Source organism: Thalassophryne amazonica, chromosome 5, assembly GCF_902500255.1.
Source record: "Thalassophryne amazonica chromosome 5, fThaAma1.1, whole genome shotgun sequence".
In the NCBI taxonomy this organism is placed as follows: domain Eukaryota; kingdom Metazoa; phylum Chordata; class Actinopteri; order Batrachoidiformes; family Batrachoididae; genus Thalassophryne; species Thalassophryne amazonica.
In genome coordinates this window covers 106,634,122-106,658,709 of record NC_047107.1, presented here as the reverse complement: position 1 = coordinate 106,658,709, position 24,588 = coordinate 106,634,122, and the positions used below count along the sequence as shown (strand labels likewise).

The following is a 24,588-nucleotide window of genomic DNA, read 5'->3' as shown; positions in this document are numbered from 1 at the left end:
GAAGCAGGTCACACAGCAGAAAAGATCCAGCACAGTTACCTTAAGAGGATTTTGGGTATTAGAATTAGAAGGCTTCATTTTAAAATATTAGACCTCCAAAATAATCTGGATAGTCTGCACAAAATGTTAGAAACTTTAGTGGGGGAAGAGGCCCATAATAAGATCACAAAGTTCATAGTTAAAATTCAAATGGCTGAGCATTTAAAAAGTAAGGATCGGCAAATCAGGAAGTTTCACAACCTTTTAGTGCAGAAAAGGCGTACTTTCAGTGGGAGTATTATCAAAGATACACCCAGACAAATTAGTGACAACAGGGAAAATTGGGTAAAGAATCTCACCAACAGGGTTCTTACACAGACAGAAAAGGATGTGCTCGCTAAAGGACTAAATTTCTCAGTGACCCCTAAACATATACCGACAGTAGATTACATCACTGCAGTAGAGTCAGCCATTAAACATAACAGTTTGTCAGAATCAGAAGCTGACACACACACATGCCACATGTTGGGGGGGCAAGCCACTTACTTGACATATGTGTTGCTTGGTTACGCCACACTCGTGGGACACAGACAATTTTCACAGACAGCTTGAATGTGGTCATCTGCACTCTACTCTCGTGCTGGAATAGCCCCGCCTTTTCTGTGTCCAGCGAGCAGTGTTGGATGTTCGTGTGCAGCACCCGGAATTTAGCCGACACTTGCCGAGTGGGTGGTTGAATAGGCACTCGCAGGGCACTTGCTGTCTTTTGGCTGCCGGTGTGCACGAATGGTTGTGGCGACAGCTGTACCAGGCATTTGAGGTGGCTCCGATTTTTCACGAGTGGCATGCAATTCCTCCTTTGTGTGTCAGTCGGCTTCAATCTTATTATGTCTGAAGGGGCCTTAAAATATGGCAATATGCTCACTAAGGCAAAAAATATATTGATTTTAAGCAGTAATTCTTTCAATATGTGTTTAGGACTCTTAACTCCAGAATGCTAGTTAATATAACTGACTGATTTTGTTACTACAAAGAAAAACTTCATATTTATTGATATTAAAGATCAAAGTATGAATTTTCAAAAATCCCCTCCATCTAACCATTAAAGAGCTTTCAGTAAATCTACAGCTATAACAAGAATGTAGGTTTGTTATCAACACTCATACCCCAGAGGTACAGAGATGTACTCTCTCTACAAACAAGGCGGCAAAACTATCAAACAAGACATCCATACTGTATGTGATTATAAACGCATATAAAACCTCCCAACAAAGCCATAACAATAGCACAAGCATAAAAAACCTCAACAATAATGCTAGAAACATGAATATTCATGAATATGACTAAGTCTCATGAGTCTTTGCACTCAAACAGTCTCAGCGGAAGCATCGGTCCTCCTTGGTGAGCCATCAGACAGATATAGTCCCTCAAGTGCCATTGGTGGGCATGCTGCAGTGAGTCTTAAGATGGTGCAACCAGGGGAAGGTCAATCTGTTCAAAGCATGGTGTGCTGCAATTATCCCCACTTTAATAAGCAAGGGGTCATTATCGTACCAGTCTTTCCTGATGCAGCACCACCCCACCATATGTTCCTGCCCAGGCAGACATACCTGATATACTTCCTCCATCACCTGTGTGGCAGCTCCATCCTCATTGGCTCCTTACTACCTGCCACAGAGTTTGGGGAAAAGCCCGTCTTACAGGTCAGGCAGGAAATCCACACTTTGTCCCCACTATCAGAGGGCCTTACTGATTTGGAACTTGGAATTTTGTCATCCCCTTGAGATTGGTTTGAAATACAAATGACTGAGAGCCTCCATAATAAAAAAAAAAAAAAAAGGAATTTGGTGTGACTAAGCAGAACCCTCAAGCATAAAGTTATTCTTTACCTCTGTCAAATGGTAAGAATTTATCAGACAGAGGGAAACGTACCAGACCTTGCTCATGTATAGCACCTTGAAATGACGTGTGATTTGGCACTGTACAAATAAACTGAATTTATTCATTCATATTAATAATTTCTGTAATCCAACTTTGGAGCATCAGCAGCCCCAGAAGTTTTAATTAGAAAATACACCAAATGAGATTAAGCCAGTGTTATCAGCGTGAATGGAAAGTCTTACCAATATAACTAAATGCCTGACTGCTTCCTGTCACATTATTTCTGTAGCTAAAAAATAAATTCATGAAGAAGATTCCAAGAGATGCAGAGGCGTCCAACGTGTTGGTGGGTGAAGTGGATTTCCTTAACAAGCCTTTTGTGGCATTTGTCCGCTTGAATCAAGCTACCACGCTCGGAGGTTTGACTGAGGTCCCCGTGCCAACCAGGTAACACTACACAAAATGCCTTTCTGTCTGTTGCCATTTCTTCTCAATAGACTCTTGCCAAGTTGGCTTCCACCTCACATTTGTGTCATCACTGCACAGATTCCTCTTTATTCTCTTGGGACCTCAGGGAAAAGCCAAGTCGTATAACGAGATTGGCCGTGCTATAGCTACCCTGATGGCGGATGATGTAAGTGGCTGTCATTGTGTCTTAAATACATTTTCATCGCACCACTGACTTTGTTTCATTAAACCAGTGGACAGGCAAAGTTTAATTTATTGTAAAGGCTGTGAGCTGTGCTGGCGGGATGTCAGAGCCTGCTAATATGCCTGCCATTATGTTTTCATTATGTTCCGAAGAAATGTTAATTGTTAAGCATCATTAGGTGCACGACTTCTATTGGGTCAATGAGTTGCCACGACTTGCTAATAAGAATGGTAAACTCGAAACTGAGTGCATACCACTTTACTTGTGATTGTCTCAAAGCTAAATGTGGTGTTTTTAATAGAAGTTGTTAATAAAGAAAAGATGGGTTGTTATTTGAACTCAGACATGCTTTAGTTTAATAAGGAATTGCATTTGAGCATGGAAACTCGTACAATGCTATCCACAGCATCCACAGTCATATCCTGACCGTAGTCGTAATGTTGGTGGTTGCTATTATGAAGTTGTTCTTCATCATAATGTAGTCCTGCAGCTTAAATGAAAGGCATATTCTGTGTGCACATATAATACTGTTCTGCAAGAGCATGAATGTCGCTTCAGGATAATGGAAGATTGGTAGTACCGAGACCAGTAAGAAAAACATTGTTAATCTAGCCCTAATGGTTGCAGATATCCAAAAGAATGACATCATTTCATGGTGTTTTCAGTGATCACTTATACCACATAATGGGAAATGATTAGCTGATCAATATAAACTTTGGATCACCTCCCTACCCCTAATGGGTGTGCACATTTCCTGGAAAGTAAGTAAGTAATGTTTACTTATATAGCACCTTTCACAGACAAGGGAAGTCACAAGGGGCTTCACAAAAGACACACAAAGATAAAAAGTCTGAGAAAAATACAATGTACATCACAATAAAATAACACTAAGACACACACAGTGGTCATAAAAAAGCCGTCTCACTACTAAGGTTTGAATGCCTGGAGAAACAGATGGGTTTTAAGTTTGCTATTAAAAACATCAACAGAGTCCAGCGAACTAAGAGACAAAGGGAGATCATTCCAGAGCCTCGGCACAACAGCCTGGAAAGAGCAATCTCCTCAGGTCTTAAAGTGGGTACGAGGGACCCTCAGGAGGTTCTGATCCACTGACCTCAGGCTCCGAGCGGGAGTGTAGGGACATAACAGGTCTCTAATGTAGGAGGGAGCCTGGCCTTGCAAAGCTCTAAAAGTCAACACCAGGATTTTAAATTGGAAATGAAACGACACAGTGAGCCAATGAAGGGACTTTAAAATAGGAGAAACATGAGTCCTTCTGTTTGAGTGAGACAGCAGCCTTGCTGCAGAATTCTGGACCTGCTGCAGACGGGACAGCTCCTTTTTGTTTAGACAGGAAAACAAACTGTTGCAGTAGTCCAAATGAGAAGATACAAACGCATCAATAATCAACTCAAGATCATCTTTTGAAACAATTGATCTGAGTTTGGAAATCTTCCTCAACTGGTAGAAACAGTTTTTGGTTAGCTGCTTGGAGTGATATTCAAATGACATTTCTTTATCAAAGATAACACCTAGGTTTCTCAGGCTAGATTTTGCAGATGAGCTCAAAAGACCTAAATACCGTTTAATCCCCGGAATGACATCATCGGGGGCAACCACCAGCACCTCGGTTTTATCTGAATTTAACTGCAGGGAATTTGCGCTCAGCCATTGTTTTATTTTCTCAAGGCAGTTCAATAGAGAGTCTAATTTCTGGATCTCAGAGGCTTTAAATGAGCAGTAAATTTAGATCTCATCAGCAAATAAATGATAAGAAACATCAACAAACTCCCGAATAATCTTTCCTAAGGGGAAAACATAGAGCAAAAACTAAATTGGGCCCAAAACAGAACCCTGGGGTACACCACACATCAAACTGACAGAGTCAGAAATGATCTGATTTGCAGTGACACTAAAACTGCGACCTGACAAATAAGACAAGACCAAATTCCGTAGTCTTGTTTGCAGGATTTTATGATCGACAGTGTCAAATGCGGAGGAAAGATCTAATAGGACTAGAACGGTGCATTTTCCACAATCCACAGACATCAAAATATCACTAGATACTTTGAGTAGGGCGGTTTCCATAGAGTGATGCCTGCGGAAACCAGACTGATAGGTGTCAAACATGTTGGAAGTCACTAAGAAGGAAATTAACTGATCATAAGCCACCTTCTCCAAGACTTTGGACAGGTTTTTGAAGTTTGGAGATAGGTCGGACGTTTTCAGATGAAAAAGGTCCAGATTAGACTTTTTGAGAAGTGGTTCCACAAATGCATGTTTAAAAGAGCTGGGGAATACACCAGAAGACAGGGAGACATTTATCAAGTTGGTGACCCAGGGGCCAATGACATCAAACACATTTACAGTCTACACGGTAGAACATCAGAAGGACATACAGAGGGCTTCATCCTGGTTATCAAAGCTGAGATATCAGCCTGTGATACAGGATTAAAAAAGGACCATGTATGAGGAGCAGGCTCAACAACATCAGGGACACAGTACGTGTGCAATGGGAGATTAGCCTTGATGTCCTGAATTTTGCAGACAAAAACTTAAGGAAACCATTGCTGTCAGTTTTGCGGGATATAGGAGTTAATGGAGCAACAGGACACACAATAGAGCTGATAGTGTCAAACAGCACCTGGGATTTTTTTTCTTATTTAAAATGATAAGCTGACAAAAATAGTCAGATCTGGCATTTTTTATCATTTCATTTAGAGAAGACATAAGTTCCCTGAGGTGCAACCTATGGACCTCAAGTTTAGAAGACTACACAAATGCTCAGTTTTCCAACATAGTCACTTCAAATCTTGGATACAGTCATTCAGCCAAGGATTTATGGTCTTCTTAGTCACCAAGTTAGATTTAAATGGTGCAAACTCATCCAAAATGGATTCACAATGACTGCTGAAAGTGTGAAGAAGGCTGTCCACATTATGCCACTCCATGAGCAGCTTAGAGTCAAACCTGGCTGAGAAACTAGCTTCAGTGTTCTCAGTGATGATGCGCCACTGAGACCTAATCTCAGATTGCACAGGCTCAGGAGTGAAAGAAAAATCAAATAATGCACACCAATGATCGCTCATGTGAACATCCTCTATACAGCGGTTGGCAAGTGACATTATTTTGTCATGTCTTTGTGATGTCATAATGCCACTCATACAATTTGATTGCAAGTGACTGATTGGTTGCTATAAGCTTCAACATCATATCTCCAGCCTTTTTGGTTGCGGAGAGATCCTGGAAATGCTTTCTGGACTATATTTATTAATAGTCTTGATATTGACCTTTTACTGCTCTGTTCCAGAGGTTTATCCTCTGGAGACACTTTCCCAAGGAGTAATGACACCAAGATTAGTGAAAATATGCTCACCTGTTTCTGAGAAATTTTGTATATAGATAAACGTGAGTAATTACTGCCAGTAAGCCATGAAAATCTACCACAATGTCAACCTGTCCTGGGAGATCTGATTTAAGAGTACGTATATACAGGTGTATCTAAAAGAAATTGGAAGATCTTGAAAAAGTTTGATTTTTTTGTCATTTATTTAACAAAGAGGAAATTTTATGTATTGTAAAATTACCACGTATGAATCCATGAATCTCAGTGTGGTTCGGCACACATGACCACAATCATGGGAAAGACTGTTTACCTGACAGTTGTCCATAAGACACTCACTGACACCCTGCACAAGGATGGTAAGCCACAGAAGGTCATTACTGAAAGTGCTGGCTGTTCACAGAGTGCTGTTCCAAAATATATTCATGTAAAGTTGACAGGAAGGAAAAATTGGGTTGGAAAAGACACATCCAAAAAGTTGGGGAAGGTTCACAAGGAGCGGACTGAGGCTGGAATCAGTGCATCAAGAGCCACCATGCACAGCTGAGTCCAGGAAATTGGCTACAAGTGTTGCATCCCTAGTGTATTACTGTACTTGTAAGAGTTATGCATTAACTGCATAACTGATTCTGATTATGCATTAACTGATACAGTTAATGCATTAACTGCATTATAGTAAGCCTTAGAACTTTTCAGCCTACCCTCGGATGGCCCAATGGACAACACCTTATAGATTCTCTATGGGGTATTGTCAAGAGGAAGATGGAAGACACCAGACTCAACAATACACAATGAAAAAAGAATAGTTGAACCAACTTACAAAAGCATTATGTTGGTAATAACTGAATGAATTAAGTTGTTTGAACTTAAGTTTGTAAGTTAGGTCAACTCTGGATCAATGCTAACTTACAAACTTAAGTTCAAACAACTTAATTCATTCAGGTTTTACCAATTATAACAGATTTTTAAGTTGATTCTTTTTTCAGTGCAGACAAGCTGAAAGCTGCTATCAAAGCAACCTGGCATAAGACGTCAGCAGTGTCACAGGCCTCCATGCCGTGCTGCACTGATGCAGTAATTCACTGAAAAGGAACCCCGACCAAATATCGAGTGCATAAATTAACATACTTTCAGAAGTCTGACATTTCTGTATTATAAATCCTTTTATTTATGTACTTATTGTTATGTGTCGACGCGAGTTGAGGAGCGGACCTGCGTCAGACAGAACCCAGCGCTAAAAATAACCAGAAAGCGGTTCCAACAACAGAAACAATTTATTTTTCACCTGTGCATAATAATGTGTACAAAACTAAAAGAATGTCCTTCTGGTGGAGTGACTGTTGGCACGCTCTTAAGCGCCCAAAAGGATAGAAGCCCGGCGTTCCTGGACCCACTACCACCAGACAAACACCCCCCAGGTGGACACGACAAACTGACTCTCTGTGAAGCAAAGAAGAGGTGAGGTAAGTCAGCAGTTACAACAATATCTTTCAAAAGACACACGCTATCAGCAACACATTCAGGTCTGTATTTTTTAACTTTATGCAAATGAGCAGCTTCTCACAACAAGTGGAGGATCACTTATCCTGCACGCCACAGCAGTGAGAAGCAAACTGCACAATTCTCATCACAATTCCAGTATACTGCGTAACAAAACACCAAGTTACTATCAACAATTAGTCAAACACTTAATCACCTTTAATGTGTGCTGACAACAAGTGTCCTCACCCTCTCTTGCTTCACGGGCTCGATGTGTCAAACCCAGGCACGGTCCTCAGCGTCTCACAAACGGACATCACAAGGTCGAGTTCCCGGCAGTTCTGCTTGAATCACACATGCCTTAAATGCAGAACGCCATCCAATTATCTGCTTCAGCTGAAAGTCTTTAAGGTTGCATGTGAGCACCAGTCACAGGTGCTGCACATGATGTTGATGAGGGTGAGGATTCTTCAGCCAGCACCTTCTCCACAGACAAATCAGTTCTCATGCCACCTGAAGAGCAAAGAAAAGAAAAGAACACCAAAACATCCAGCCACACCCCCCAACACACAACACTTATTTGAAGATATGAAATATTGTAATATTTTGAGATATGCATTTTCTATTTCTGTGGCTGAAAACCATAGATATCACAATTAAAATGGAAAAAATGCTTGAAATGTTTTAGTTTATATGTAATATGTCTAGAATATATAAAATGTTCACTCTCTGAAATCCCTGCCAAGAAACACAAAAAAATTATAATTTTCATGATATTTTCATTTCTTTGAGATGCAACTGTATATGTATGCATATATGTACATTTATATTTACTTCAAGAGGCCATCGCAATTCATGAGAAAGATCAGGATTTCTTTTTTTTAGACTGTGTGTTGTGTGGGCCGCTGAAGAGGAGGTACTGCTGGCCCACCACCACCAGAGGGCACCCTGCCTAGAGTGCGGGCTCCAGGCACCAGAGGGCGCTGCCGCCTCACAGGAGTAGCCGGGGTGACAGCTGACACTCATCACCTATGACAGCTGTCACCACTCATCGGATCAGCATCGGTATATCAGCAAGACGTCATCTCCACCTCTTTGCTGAGATATCGTTCTACCTGGAAGGTAACGTACCTCAGTTGACTGTTTTGACAGTATTTTTTGTGACTTGTGCGTTGTTAGTGTGGACTACTTTTCCAACGAGAGGTGGAGGTAGCATTCCTGCTATACGGATTCCTGGGTGCAAACGCGCCCTCATTTAATTGCTTTTTGTTCCTCGCCAGCAGTACCAGGTCCGACACGCGGAGGCAGTGGCCACCTGGGAGTTCGGGTCTTGGCGGTTCCAGTATTCCTGGGGTCTGGTGGCGGAGGAGATCGTGTGGTTCCGGTTCTGCTTTGGACAGGCGTCTCCTATCTTCGAGCCTGCCCACACGACATCTTTGTGAATTGACTTTTGTCCATTGTTGTAATCTGTTGTATTTGTTGTGCACATTCACAACAGTAAAGTGTTGTTATTTGACCTACTCCATTGTCCGTTCATTTGCGCCCCCTGTTGTGGGTCCGTGTACCTACACTTTCCCAACACTGTGTTCTGATCACTATCAACATAATAGAGCAAGGAAATGGCTCAGTTCCATCTATCTGTGCGTTCTTGTGTTCAATCTCTTATCTCTTTCTGTCACTTCCAAGCTCTTCAGTGATGTCGCCTATAAGGCCAGAGATCGCGAGGACCTCATAGCAGGCATAGATGAGTTTTTGGATGAGGTGATTGTGCTTCCACCTGGAGAATGGGATCCCAAAATCCGCATTGAGCCGCCAAAGAAAGTTCCTTCAGCTGATAAAAGGTGGGAATTTCCAGTAGTCTTTTAGTTATGAACAAAAAGCTCTCTCGCCTTTTTGTTTGCAGCATAATGAACAATAGGAATGTGCTCCTCACAGCAAAATAAATGTATGATAAAATAAATTAAATAACTGTCTTTGTTTTGTGCCCTATAAATCAAAGTTTAATGTGGAACCTGGGATCAAATGGATCAGGTGTAGATTATGAGAACTTGTAAATTTAGTTATATACACTTAAAATTCTGAGATTATTATCCGTACATGTGTTAATAACAACCTCTATTTGTAACTGGCAGCACCACTGGATTGCATATCCACTAAAATGTGCATAGATTCAGCCACTGGAGTCGTGATTCTGGGGAATCTGTAGATTCATGTTGCAGTGCCACAGAAAAGGATTTTCTTAGAAACAGCTTGGCTACAGTTTGTCAGAAGGTACATGGGAGGCCCAAGCCTAGATTTGTTCCAGATTCTTGCATGAAAAATGTTCCACTCCACCATGAGTGGTGTGACAAACAACAGTTTTACTATGCATATTTTCTCCAACCACAATCACAGAAGCTGAAAACTCTTTCAGAGTTGTCATGGGTGTCTTGGTGGCTTCCCTCACTAATCTCCTTCTTGCAAGGTCATTCAGTTTTTGAGAGATGCCCACTCCCCAACAGATTTACCTTACAGTGTCATTGGTAGATTTATTCAGTGACCTGGAAATGTTCATCTACCCAGGAGGAGGTGATGATCTAGTGGTTAAAGTGTTGGGCTTGAGACCAGAGGATCCTCAGTTCAAATCCCAGCCTGACCGGAAAATCATCAAGGGCCCTTGAGCAAAATCCTTAATCCCCTAGTTGCTCCCGGTGTAGTGAGTACCTTGTATGGCAGCACCCTTACATTGGGATGAATGTGAGGCATTATTGTAAAGCACGCTGTGCGCCTGATGCAGATGGAAAAGCGCTATATAAATGCAGTCCATTTATCCTCCCCAGACTTGTCTTAAACTATCTGTAAACATTATGAATTTTATTAACAACACTACCTTTAAGTAATTTGTCCAATTACGTATGGACTCTGAAAACTGAGGGGCTGTGTACAAAAATTCTCTGTATTTCGGGAATACAATAATTTTGTTCAACCTTCTGAGTTAAAAGTGAAAGTTTGCGCAACAAGCACATCTTGATTGTTTCATTTCAACTCCAGTGTGGTGATGTACAGCAGAAAAATTACAAAATCTGTCACAGTCTAAAATAAATACTTATGGATCTGACTGTAGGAGACACGATATTGCAAAATCAGCATTTGGAGGTCATCTTAAAAATAATCCATGATAGCTACCACAATGGCATCGGAGAAAACTTATTGTATAAAGTTGTTGTAAATAGATTGCTGTTACATTCCCAAAAATGTACAGGAGGAACCTAAAGAAACCAGAAATTACTGAATTGAAAATTCCTATATTTACTCCCTTCTGTCTTATTCTCTTCTGTCATGTATGTTTGCTGTAGAAAGTCAGTGTTGTCCCTGAATGAACTGCGGCAGATGAACGGTACAGCTGGAGGAGGAGGAGGAGGAGGTCTGGCGATGGATGAGGAGATGCCAGAACAACATGAGCTGGGAGAGGAATTGGCATTTACTGGACGGTAGGTAACCCAAGCTCCTTGGCAACCGGCAGAGAGTTTTGGATTATGTGTAACCTGACATTGGCAAACATAAAAGTGCTTTGAATATGAGTTAATAGTGCAGCAGATAAGTGAAACAATCATGCAAATGGTGATAAAAGCATCAAATTCAGCAAAATACTCCTTAGACACTCTTCTTTTGAAAAAACTGATTGGCCACTTGACTTTTCAATCGGTGGTAAGGTATTGGTCAATTGAAGAATTACACAGAGGTCAAAATTAAAAAATGCTCCAATCATATTGAAAAATATTCCACATTATTTGCCTGATCGTAAAGATTCCAAAAAGGTATAGTTTGGACTATCTGTGACTGAATTCTATGGAGTTACGGGATAAAAACAGCAAGAATGGTGACAACGGTCCGTGTCATTTTGTACACGGGTCAAAGTTAAAGTTGCTCCAATTTTGGTAAAAAGTGATGCAAATTATTGGTTGAGCTAATAGGATTAATAAATGGAATAGTGTTGACAGTGTCGAATGCTTGGTCTCCAACGTAAAGGTCAAACAAGGTCTACGTCTATTGGATTGTATGACATGTGACATATGTTACCCCATAACGTGATAAGTAAGGATGATACATGGTCCAAACTATTCCTTTTTAAAACCGTGTTAACTCAACTAGTAATCTGCATCACGTTTTACCAAAATTGGAGCAACTTTAACTTTTGACCCCTGTACAAAATTACCTTTGTCACTATTGTTGCTGTTTTTATCCCATAACTCCATAGAATTCAGTCACAGATAGTCTAAACTATACCTTTTTGGAATCTTTACGATAAGGCAAATAATGTGGAATATTTTTCAATATGATTGGAGCATCTTTTAATTTTGACCTCTGTGTAATTCTTCAATTGACCCCTACCTGACCACTGATTGAAAATTCAAGTGGCCAATCAATTTTTTCAAAAGAGTGTCTGAGGAGTATTTCTGCCGAATTTGATGCTTTAATCACCAATTGCAGGATTCCCCTCTAAATATTCTCTTATCCGCCACACTATAAATCAAATTCACCAAGGTGCACTTGGAACCAAACTCCTCAAAAAAACACAGATGCCCACATGAGGAACTATTGTCGTCTTGTGTGGAATGTTGAACATGACAGAGGCAATGAAATGCAACCAAATAGTTCACTTCTGTTTTTGCTGTGCCACAGCAAACAGAGATACTGTAGAACCCTGCTGCATCTGCTTCTCCTTCTCACGGCGTTTTTTTGCAAACATTTGGCAAATTGCTTATATTTAAGCATATTTGAGCTAAGTTTACAAGTTGGTAAAGGGGTGGTGCACAGGCTGATGGTTGAGGGATGATCCAGTTTTTTTTTCCTCTTTTTTCCAACATTGGGCAATAACATGACATTAAAGAAATAAGGGAGAGGTTTCTGTATTATTGGAAAAATTTGCCTGATAAAAGTGTTATGTTTTCCTTCATTGTTTTAAAATTGATAACTGGGAAAACACGAACCTCTATTTGTTAGAGCCCACTTGAAATCAAAATTCACCAATATCCTGTCACACAGCTGAAAGGACTCTTGTGCTTTAGTGGAGGTAATATGCAAATTACTGAGGAAAGGAATGCATTAAGCATCCTGTTCACTGTGTGTGTGTGTGTGTGTGTGTGTGTGTGTGATAGCTTCTGCGGAGGTCTGTGCCTGGACATAAAGAGGAAACTGCCATGGTTTCCCAGTGATTTCTATGAGGGTTTTCATATTCAGTCCATTTCCGCTGTGCTGTTCATCTACCTCGGCTGCATCACCAATGCAATCACGTTTGGTGGCCTGCTGGGAGACGCTACCGACAACTACCAGGTAACACTCAGCAAACAGTGCAAGTACATACTCTGTATCCTTCCCACCAATTTTGCCTGTGAATTAATATCATTTTTGTTGTATTGTGCATCATATCTGTCTAAATGTGTAGTTTTTTGTAACAGATATTAATATGTATTCAACTCGGGGGGGGGGGGAGAATCAGTTTTTGGTTGTCTGTCATGTGACATGAATGACTAAAATACCATACCAGCTTTATTTATAAAGCATCTTAAGACAGCCAGTGCTGACAAAGTGCTGTAAACTAAAAACAAAAGACAAGTTAAAATACAATAAAATGAAGAGAAGAACCACTACAATACAACTTAAGAGCCATAGTCTGTAACTGTGGGATGGTTTATAGAAGGGGGCGATATATCATGTTTAGGGGAAGATATATTGCACAAAAGTTGCGTTTTTATCCAAAGATCCCTTTGGGTGGAAAATTACGGCCCTTTTAGGGTAAGGGTTAAAGGTGCCAAAACAGTGACATAGTCAAAATGTGGATTTTGACCTTTGAATATCTTTGTGTGCCCTCAGTAAGCCTCATTGATCTTATGGTATATGAATGTATGGATGGAGTTCTCCCATTTAGCGTTATATTTTTCAAGGCTAACTGAGGGTGCCGCCTATAGGTGGCGCTTCAAGTCACAACTTTTGGAATTTTGGGCTACATTTGGGACCCTCCCAGGGCCTGCGCCCTAAATAAGCCTGGCTCATTTATGCATATTTGGATACACTGGGACAAGTTCTTTCCAAATTTGCATAATTGGCGGTGGCTTAGTTAGGGTGCTTTTGCATAGGTGGCACTCTTTATGTTAAGACCGCGATATTTGGCGATTTTCATATGGACATATCTCGGTGTGCCCCCTATGGATTTCAGTGAAACTTGTTTTATTATGTTCTTTTGTATCCATGTTATGTTCCCAGTGTATCCAAATATGCATAAATGAGCAAGGCATATTCAGGGCGCAGGCCCTGGGAGAGTCCAAAATGCCAAAAAGTTGTGACTTGAAGCGCCACCTATAGGCAGTCTACAATTTGGTATTCCTACTACTTTCCACAGAACCACATGCTCGCGATACAAAGTTTAAAATGGATGGATCAATAAGCCCATCTTCAAACTTGTGGAAGGCCTTGACAACTTATAGCTGCAGTAGCAAGTTTGATCACTGTGCATGAAGACCTTGTGGAGTTCTTTCACACAATAGGTTTCAGAGATTCTTCCCCCCGGTGGCCAAAACTGTTAATAGAAATGTATTTTTTCAATTTATTTTCATTTATATAGCACCAAATCACAACAGAGTTGCCTCAAAGCGCTTCACACAGGTAAGGTCTAATCTTACCAACCCCCAGAGCAACAGTGGTAAGGAAAAACTCCCTCTGAGGAAGAAACCTCAAGCAGACCAGACTCAAAGGGGTGACCCACTGCTTGGGCCATGCAACAGACATAAATTACAGAACAATTCACAGAACAATTCATGGACGAATATACAAGAAACGCTATTGGAGCACAGGACAGGGGGATCGTCAACACGAATACAACTCCCATCTCTGGATCGAGCTGCACCTGAAACAGAGAAAAAACAGAATCAGGCATCAGAAAGACAAGAAATACTGTATAATTTGCCAGCATTAAACAACAAGAAAAATAGAAGAAATACTAAGGTGATCGCCGGCCACTAGCCCTAAACTTCACTAAAAGACCCAGAATTTAGGTTGGGGTTCGTTAGTTGAGGCCGAGGCCCGCCCCAATTACTAGTAAATGAATTAAGAGTAAAAAGCGTAAAACAAAACTGTACCAGTATGCTAGCCATATGAAAGGGAAAATAAGTGCTTAAGTCTGGATTTGAAAATCTCCACGGAATCTGACTGTTTTATTGACGCAGGGAGACCATTCCACAGAACAGGGGCATGATACGAGAAAGCTCTGTGACCCGCAGACTTCTTATTCACCTTAGGGACACAAAGTAGTCCTGCACCCTGAGAACGTAAAGCCCGGGCCGGTACGTAAGGAGGTGCCAGTCCATGAATAATTTTATAGGTTAGTAGCAGAACCTTAAAATCTGATCTCACTGGGACAGGAAGTCAGTGAAGGGATGCCAAAATGTGTGTAATGTGGTTGTACTTTCTGCTTCGTGTCAAAAGTCTGGCTGCAGCATTTTGAACCAATTGGAGACCCCTAATGCTAGACTGCGGTAAACCAGAAAATAGAACATTGCAGTAGTCCAATCTAGAAGAGATAGATGCAGAGTAGATACAACCAGAAGGGTGCTAAACAGAAATAAAAGAAGCGTATACAACCGTGTGAAGTTCAGAGTAGCGTCACAGCAACAAACAGTCCGTATTTTGCTCCCTCTTCTCTCTCTCTCGCTCTCTGTCAGTGTATGTCCAACATTGAACATGTCCAAAGTTTTAGTGAGGTGGCCCAACCTCAAATTCATCCAAGGTGTCAATGAGGCAATGTTCTGTACCAAATATAACCTTGATATAAAAAGTCTTTTTCAAGATATTGTGTACAGAAGGTTTCAGAGACTCTGTCCTGCAGTGGCCACAATTACAAATGAAATATGTCCAACAATGAATGTGAGGTCTTAATGAGGTGACCTTGTGTACCAAGATGATATACAGTCTTTGTCAAGATACTGTTAAGTTGCATTTTAACGAGTACCTCCCTCACATTAAAGGGTTTGTTTGTGGGTCATTGTTTTTTCATGTGCTGTAAGTTTGAAAACAATGAGATGACATTTTCTCTTCCTCTATATCTGTATTCCATATATGTGTGAACTTGAAGTGGGCAATGTGCCCGGAGATTGAGGAGTTCAGTGTCTTGCTCAAGGCCACTTCAACATTTGGTGCTTGAAGCCACCAAGGATGACTGACTATTTCTAGGTCATAGTGTCTGGAATTTTGCACAAATTGGTCACTCATATCTATAATTCCCCCCCCCAATCAAGCAGAGCAAAATGACCCCCACCTTCAAAAGTCAAAAACTTTCATTTCTCAGGGTGAGGAAAACATCACAGATTCATTGTGTTCTGAATAAACAAGAAATTCCAATTAGCAAAAGTGCTGGTATCAAAGTAGGATCAGTCATCACTAAATGGCTCCCCAGGAAAGGCCTCAAAACTGCCAGGATTTCACAAAATAAACACACATAAAAGCAATGAAAGAAGTTCTATTTAGTGATGGATTTGGTACCCATGGTCCATCAGGAAGAGGAAGGTTTATCGAAAGGGATAAACAGACTGTTTCTACAGTGGGAAAAACAGTGATGGATGGTGGTGGAAGTGTTTGGCCTTGTCAACTCACCTCGACATCTGCATCGACAACACCCTGACAAACAAAACGTAACACTGTTATTCAGACACGCTCTGAACTACTGGTGTGGATTGATTCCAAGAAGGATTCACACAACGAGCAGACAATCACCCTGAATATTGTGTATGTGCATGCATGCGTGCGTGCACGCGCATGCATGTGCTGAAGCCAGCAGCAAATTACCAAAGAAAAATTTGGTTACTGAGTTACAAGAATTTACTCCATAGTTACAAGTGCAAATGATATAATGACAGTTGTACAGTACACAAAATTATGGCAAATGGACTGCATTTATAGTTAAACTGCTTTACATTGATGCCTCACATTCACTCATTCATACACCAATATCAGGGTGTTGCCATGCACGGTGCTTACTACACACCTAGATCAAGTTGGGGATTAAGGACCTTGCCCAAGGACCTTTCCCAAATGCCCTGAGGGATTTTTCGTTCTGATGGGGATTTGAACCGAGGATCCTCATCACAAGCCCACCACTTGACCATCACCTCCCAGTTAGCTAACTAAAGTTAGGTATGAATGTGCCCCCACCCCCCTCCTCCATTGACACTGGAAATTTAGCTAGCCAGTGTTTAGCTAACTAAAGTTAGGGAAGGCAAATGTTAGCTTTAACAGTTTTAACAGTTACTTAAAATCTAGCTAATGTTAGCATTTATCTGTTGACATTTGATACACTCCGATGCATAACCTCTGACAGCAATAAAGTGTATTCAACAAGCTATACATTAACCTCCTGCAGTATCTATGGTTTATGCTGCACACTGGATTGTACACGTAAATGATGGTGGTGTGGCAAGAAACCGAGACCTTCAACTAATGCATGGACCATTTTAGGGGTGACATCTTATTACAAGATTTTTCCAGCCATGAATATGGAAAATACTTTGTAATATTTATAATCTTAGGTAAGAAGGCTAAATAAGTGTTTTGACACCCACCCCCCCACTACCAAATGTTGCTTTTACCTCTTTTGTGGGTCCAAGTTTTAATTTGGAAAGGGGGGCAGACCGTTTGACTCAAGAGCATCATGCCAGCTCACTTCCTGCTAGCGCAAAATCGTGCATCAATAAAGGAAATATGTCTTGTTTGTTTTTTCCAGCAAATCATATTGACTGATAGAATGATTTTTTTTAAACCACACTAGAAAATTAAGAGGTACTCTGTCTGTGTTCTGTCTCTTCAGCGGTGGGAGGTAATGGTCTAGTGGTTAAGCATTGGGCTTGAAACCAGAGGATCCTCAGTTTAAACCCCAGCCTAACTGAAAAATCACTAAGGGCCCTTGGGCAAGGTTCTTAATCCCCAAGTTGCTCCTAGTGTGTAGTGAGTACTTTGCATGGCAACACCCTGACAGCGCTTAGAGTGTCTGATGCAGATAGAAAAGCGCTATTGATGGTTTTAGAGTATCCCAGAATCCTTTGCGCGCTGGGGAGGGAGGCTTGATAATGGCTCAGCTTAATGCTAACTTTACATTGAAAATGCCATAGACATGCGAACGCGTTAGCATTGGTCCCCTTTTTAAGTTATAAAATACATCTATCAGCTGTTTCAGAAGACCATAACAGGTCGGTTTAACATAAGAAAGGTAAATATTACTCACAGACATATGCTCTTTAGGGCTTTAGTGGGGAAAAATTAAGATAAAACAAAGCACCAACGAAGCAGCAGATCGAAGATCGAAGCACTGCTTTATTGGTTCAAGGTTCAAAGCAAAGCAACGCTGCAGAAACGGTTGATTATACAGACCCGCTGCAAGGTCTGTAATCAATGTAGAGAAATGATCATTTTCCTGACAAACGCCCCCAAAAACAACGGTCACTCCGAAGGACCAATAAGGGAATCATTAGCAAAAAGGCTATTGCTGTTGATGGATCGAATCATTTCTTAAGGATACCCAAAAAGAACCGGTTCCTGACACACAACCCTAACAGCAACATGCTTTTTTTTTTTTAACTCACATTAAAGACTCAGGATTATCTTAGTTAAACACCTAAATACATATTTTGGTTGAACTCGCCTCCATAACGACGCAATGCTGCCACAAATGCTTGTCTACACCGACAACGAAATCTTGGCCTCCCCATTGAGAGCGTGATTATGTGAAAGATTGGACACCGTAAAGGCGTCAATATAAATGCAGTCCATTTACTCACTCACTGGGGTGCTCGACTGCAACAAGGCCAAACAATAGAGAAGGTTCCGGTCATGTGATCGCCTCTGTCCATTTGTCTCTCTGTCTGATGGTTTATACAATATCTTTTTTTAAAAAGTGTATTTTCCAACCCTGATTTTTCAGTCTCCATCCTCGTTTTCTGCCCCTCTGTCCTGTGCTCAGGGTGTGATGGAGAGTTTCCTGGGTACTGCTCTGGCTGGGTCTGTGTTCTGTCTCTTCAGCGGCCAGCCCCTCATCATCCTCAGCTCCACTGGACCCATCCTGGTCTTTGAAAAGCTCCTGTATGACTTCAGCAAGTGAGTTTTTCTACTCTGCAGCCAAATGATCCTGTAAGAGACGGATATAAAACCAGTGGGACTGCTATCGAGGACTTTTGATGCCGTTATTGGTGTCAGCGTGATTGTTCTTTGTTTTGAACGACAACCAGGAGGTGAAGATGAGTTGCTCATATGGAAAGTGGGGGTGTCTGTTGCTCTGCCATACTTGCTCAAACCAGCAGCAGCTTTGGGGTGTGTGCTTGCTTGCAGGGCTCTGACACGGCTGTAAAGTCCCTCTAATCTTTTGGAGATATTCTGTCAGAAACAAGCAGTAAGTCCTCTACAGTGCCTGATGCTGATTGAGCCATTTGTTAATCCTGAATTCCACAGTATGAAACTGATAAGCGCCCCCCAGTGGGACACCAGGCTACTTCCCCAGTCAAAAGCCAGTGCCCACTTATAGCTGGGTTACGACAGCATTTTTTTTTTCAAGAATAAAGTATAAAGTAATATTACGAGAATAAATTTGTATTATTACGAGAATAACGTTGTAATATGAGAAAAAAATCATAATATTACGAGAATAAAGTTGTAATATTATGAGAACGTCATAATATTACGAGAATAAAGTCGTAATTTTATGAGGGGAAAAACTACATCTCAAAATTACATTAGTTATACTTCAGTATAGGTTTTACAAATAAGGGAAATACTTCATCTTTTGGCCCATCTGCACCACATTATCATTATTATCAGAACTTTGAAAAGAATATGCAAGAAAATGTGACTATTCCGGAGGAGGAACCACATGGACTTCGACTGTAACAGGCGGGTTTGTTAGGACACAAATGTGAGGCTCACACAAACGGATTTGGATGTTGAAAGATTTTAGTGGTGAGGATAGCAATGGTCAGTACACGGAATGGCAGTAAAAAAAAAAAACACAGCAGCAGTACAACAATCATCAGGCTTATGCATGGTCGGAACAAATGGGTAAGAGGTCGAGAACACAATGAGGCAGGCAGGAATATGGAATATGAAACCGAAAGCTGGAAAGAAGGCACAAGATGCATCAATCTGGCGAGGAACAAACACAACCAGTGATCTTAAACAGGGCGTGGCCAGAGAGAGAGAGAGAGACCCCACACCAATAAAGAAAGCTACAGACAGACCCAAGTACAAAAACCCCAACAAGAAAATGAATACACAGAAAAGCAATGCATGAACAAATGGGCCAAAGCAAAACAGAAAACCAGACATATCAAAACTGACAGACTGTTCCGGCGATTAGTAGCTCTCGAAATCTCCTCTTTCATGGAGGAGTTGATGCCTGGAACTGGCAGTCTGCAGGGCTTTTGCTTCTCGTATTTATTTACAACTTTATTCTCGTAATATTACGAGTTTTGTTTCTCATAAAAGTAGGACTTTATTCTCATATTACAACTGCATTCTTATGAAATTACGAATTTATTCTCGTAATGTTATGACTTTATTCTCATAATATGACTTTATTCTTGAAGTCTAAAAAAAAACGTGACCCTAAAACCCTGTTGTACTGGGTGGACTGGGATGATGCAGATTAAATATTTTGTCCAAGAGCACAGATAGGTGGCTTGTCCGGGCATCGAATCCAGGTCTGCATATTGGTAGCCCAACTCCTATCTCAGAGTTATCTACTCTGCATTTTACCACAGTCCGATTTAATACAGTTATGAGAGTCTCTTTGTAACCTGGTGATCAGCAAACAGCCTGTCCATGTAAACTTACATCTTTTCATTCATCTATTTTTTTTTTTCTTTTTGGTATTAAACTGTCTATTCCACCATATCCGTCACGGCAAATGATTTCTGTGAATATTTTTTTCTTTTCTCTGTCACATTATTTCTAAGATTTATAGTAAGTAAAAGTAGAGCCTGATCATCTGCCGTGCTATAAGGCCCTGCAGATACATTATTAGTGCTATACATTATTAATATATCCGTAATTCATACTGAGAAATTTGTCATTTTTGGTCAGTTTTGTTGCGGACGACAACGAACATCCGAAATTTGTATACTCAAATCATGCGCAATTAATCCTCTCCCCAATGGGACAGGGCCATTAAAGAGTTGTTGTTGCTCTCCAGCACAGAATCCACCACTTGGTGGCGCCCTTTCAGCTACCATATTTCATTTGGGAAAAGTTCCATCATATTGGAGGTGATGGACAATCTAGATCCCCTTGTGATTTGCAGCTAGCAAAGTAAAGCCTTGCAGAAATTATTTAGCCCACTTATTTGTCACTGTATTATACAATGGGAATCTGAGTTAAATCTGGGTAGTGACCAAAAGAACAAGGTCAGGGATACAATCGGTGGGAATAAGATTCCTCCATAAGGTATCTGGGCTTACACTCTGAGACAGGATGAGAGTATCCAAGAGGGAACTAGTGAAGAACCACTGCTTCTTCACATCAAAAGGAACCAGCTGAGGTGGTTTGGGCACCTGGTGAGGATGCCCCATGATTGTCTCCCTAGGGAGGTCTTCCATTCTTGTCCATCTGATAGGAGATTCCTGGGAAGACCCAAGACATGCTGGAGGGACTATATCTCCCACCTGGCTTGGGAACATCTCAGGATCCCCCAGGATGAGTGAGAGGGCCTGGCTGAGGATAGGGAAGTGTGGGATGAGCTGCCCCTGTGACCCGAACTTGGATAAGCAGTAGAAAATGAATGAATGGATGAATTAAATCTGAATTGAATATTGCCAAATAAAGTTAGCGTGATGTTTTAAGTTGTTGGTTGTCCACACTTCAGTGAGATTCTCTGATAACTTCATTCTCATTTTCACAGGACCAACAGCATTGATTACATGGAGCTGCGCCTGTGGATTGGCATCCACTCCTGCCTGCAGTGTTTCGTCCTGGTCGCAACAGACGCCAGTTACATCATCAAGTACATGACACGTTTCACTGAGGAGGGCTTCTCCAGCCTCATCTCCTTCATATTCATCTCTGACGCCATCAAGAAGATGGCCGGCTCCTTCAAATACTACCCCATCAACATAGACTACAAACCCGACTATGTCACTACCTACAAGTGCGAGTGCCGGGCTCCAGATCCACGTGAGTTCACCCCTTGACTCAGGGAGACACAACACGCTTAACCTCAGGGAGACAGTGATGGTGCACACATTTCTTTGTGTTTTTAGCAGTATGTGGTCAGGAACAGGGACTAAGGATAGAATAATGCTATCTGTGTTCAAAGCTCAAGGCTTGACTTAATTGTTTAGTTTTCCCCTCCCTGCTCATAAATGTAAGAAGGCATTGATTCTGCAAGTAGGTCCATATATATATATATATATATATATATATATATATATATATATATATATATATACTTAATGCAAATTAGTCAGTCAGAAGCTTTAAAAATTCATTAAATCAATTTCTTTCTTTTTTTTTTGTCTATGCTTCTTTATTTCTCTGTTTCTTCTATGGACTTCAAGCTTGAAATAAAGTAAACTACTACTACTACTTTAATCTCTGGAAATCATCCACGCTGTTTAAACAAGCATTTATTTTGGTGTATATAAACTACTGACCCAGTGAAAGTCTGACATAATGACCAAAACCTGAAATAAATCTACTGTGCATCCAGAAAGTATTCACAGCGCTTCACTTTTTCCAATTTTTTTTATGTTACAGCTTTATTCCAAATTCATTTTTCCCCTCAAAATTCTACACTCAATACCCCATAATGTGAAAAAAGTTATGAGATTTTTGCAATTTATTAAAAAATAAAACACTAAGAAATCACATGTACATAAGTATTCACAGCCTTTGCCATGAAGCTCAAAATTGAGCTCAGGTGCATCCTGTTTCCACTGATCATACTTGAGATGTTTCTACAGATTAATTGGAGTCCAAACATCCAACCTAAGTCAAAGAAACTGTCTGTAGACCCCTGAGACAGGATTGTCTCAAGGCACAAATATGGGAAAGAGTACAGAAACATTTCTGCTGCTTTGAAGGTCCCAATGAGCACAGTGGCCTCCATCATCCATCAATGGAAGAAGTTGTGATCCACCAGGAGTCTTTCTGGAACTGACCACTCGTCTAAACTGAGCAATTGGGGGAGAAGGACCTCGGTCAGGGATGTGACCAAGAACCTGATGGTCACTGTGTCAGAGCTCTAGCATTCCTTTGTGGAGAGAGCCGAACCTTCCAATAGGACAACCATCTCTGCAGCAATCCACCAATCAGGCCTGTATGATAGAGTGCCAGACAGAACCCACTCTTTAGTAAAAAGCACATGGCAGCCTGCTTAGAGTTTGACAAAAGGCACTAGAAGGACTCTCAGACCATGAGAAACAAAATTCTTTGGTCTGATGAAACAAAGATTGAACTCTTTGGTGTGAATACCAGGTGTCATGTTTGGAGGAAACCAGACACCATCCCTACAGTGAAGCATGGTGGTGGCAGCATCATGCTGTGGAGATGATTTTCACTGCAGGAACTGGGAGACTAGTCAGGATTGAGGGAAAGATGAATGCAGCAACGCACAGAGACATCCTGAATGAAAACTGCTCCAGAGCGCTCTTGACCTCAGACTGGGGTGACAGTTCATCTTTCAATAGGACAATGACCCTAAACACACAGCCAAGCCAAGATATCAAAGGAGTGTCTTCAGGACAACTCTGTGAATGTCCTTGAGTGGCCTAGCCAGAGCCCAGACCTGAATCTGATTGAACACCTCTGGAGAGATCTGAAAATGTCTATTCACTGACGCTCCCCATCCAACCTGATGGAGCTTGAGAGGTTCTGCAAAGAGGAATGGACACAACTGACCAAAGATAGGTGCACCAAGCTTGTGGCATCATATTCAAGAAGACCTAAGGCTGTAATTGCTGCCAAAGGTGCATCAATAAAGCACTGAGCGAAGGGTGTGAATGTCAATTTCCTAGTTTTTTATTTTTAATAAATTGGAAAAATTTTCAAAAAGTTTTTTGTTATTATGGGGTGTTTAGTCAGGTTTTTAGTCAAGGCATTACAAAATAGATGTCTGCAACTGTACCATATATATTCCTTATATAGCAGTGGAACTGAGAAACAACTCAACAAAAATATAAACGCAACACTTTTGGTTTTGCTCCCATTTTGTATGAGATGAACTCAAAGATCTAAAACTTTTTCCACATACACAATATCACCATTTCCCTCAAATATTGTTCACAAACCAGTCTAAATCTGTTAGTGAGCACTTCTCCTTTGCTGAGATAATCCATCCCACCTCACAGGTGTGCCATATCAAGATGCTGATTAGACACCATGATTAGTGCACAGGTGTGCCTTAGACTGCCCACAATAAAAGGCCACTCTAAAAGGTGCAGTTTTGTTTTATTGGGGGGGGGATACCAGTCAGTATCTGGTGTGACCACCATTTGCCTCATGCAGTGCAACACATCTCCTTCGCATAGAGTTGATCAGGTTGTCAATTGTGGCCTGTGGAATGTTGGTCCACTCCTCTTCAATGGCTGTGCGAAGTTGCAACGACGAACTGGAGTCAGGTCGAGACCCCGATGAGGATGACGAACATGCAGATGAGCTTCCCTGAGACGGTTTCTGACAGTTTGTGCAGAAATTCTTTGGTTATGCAAACCGATTTTCAGCAGCTGTCCAAGTGGCTGGTCTCCGACGATCTTGGAAGTGAACATGCTGGATGTGGAGGTCCTGGGCTGGTGTGGTTACACGTGGTCTGCGGTTGTGAGGCTGGTTGGATGTACTGCCAAATTCTCTGAAACGCCTTTGGAGACGGCTTAAGGTAGAGAAATGAACATTCAATACACGAGCAACAGCTCTGGTTGACATTCCTGCTGTCAGCATGCCAATTGCACGCTCCCTCAAATCTTGCGACATCTGTGGCATTGTGCTGTGTGATAAAACTGCACCTTTCAGAGTGGCCTTTTATTGTGGGCAGTCTAAGGCACACCTGTGCACTAATCATGGTTTCTAATCAGCATCTTGATATGGCACACCTGTGAGGTGGGATGGATTATCTCAGCAAAGGAGAAGTGCTCACTATCACAGATTTAGACTGGTTTGTGAAAAATATTTGAGGGAAATGGTGATATTGTGTATGTGGAAAAAGTTTTAGATCTTTGAGTTCATCTCATACAAAATGGGAGCAAAACCAAAA

At 41.2% G+C, this 24,588-nt stretch overlaps 1 protein-coding gene across 1 annotated transcript in view; it reads left to right on the top strand.

The window, feature by feature from the left end:
* Positions 1-24,588, top strand: part of slc4a5a (solute carrier family 4 member 5a) — a 106,771-nt gene that overhangs the window by 62,205 nt on the left and 19,978 nt on the right. The window contains exons 8-14 of the mRNA XM_034171052.1: positions 2,150-2,307; positions 2,407-2,494; positions 9,021-9,175; positions 10,670-10,804; positions 12,473-12,647; positions 18,319-18,452; positions 21,244-21,515. Coding sequence (XP_034026943.1) covers positions 2,150-2,307; positions 2,407-2,494; positions 9,021-9,175; positions 10,670-10,804; positions 12,473-12,647; positions 18,319-18,452; positions 21,244-21,515 — 1,117 coding nt within the window. The remainder of the gene's footprint in view (positions 1-2,149; positions 2,308-2,406; positions 2,495-9,020; positions 9,176-10,669; positions 10,805-12,472; positions 12,648-18,318; positions 18,453-21,243; positions 21,516-24,588) is intronic.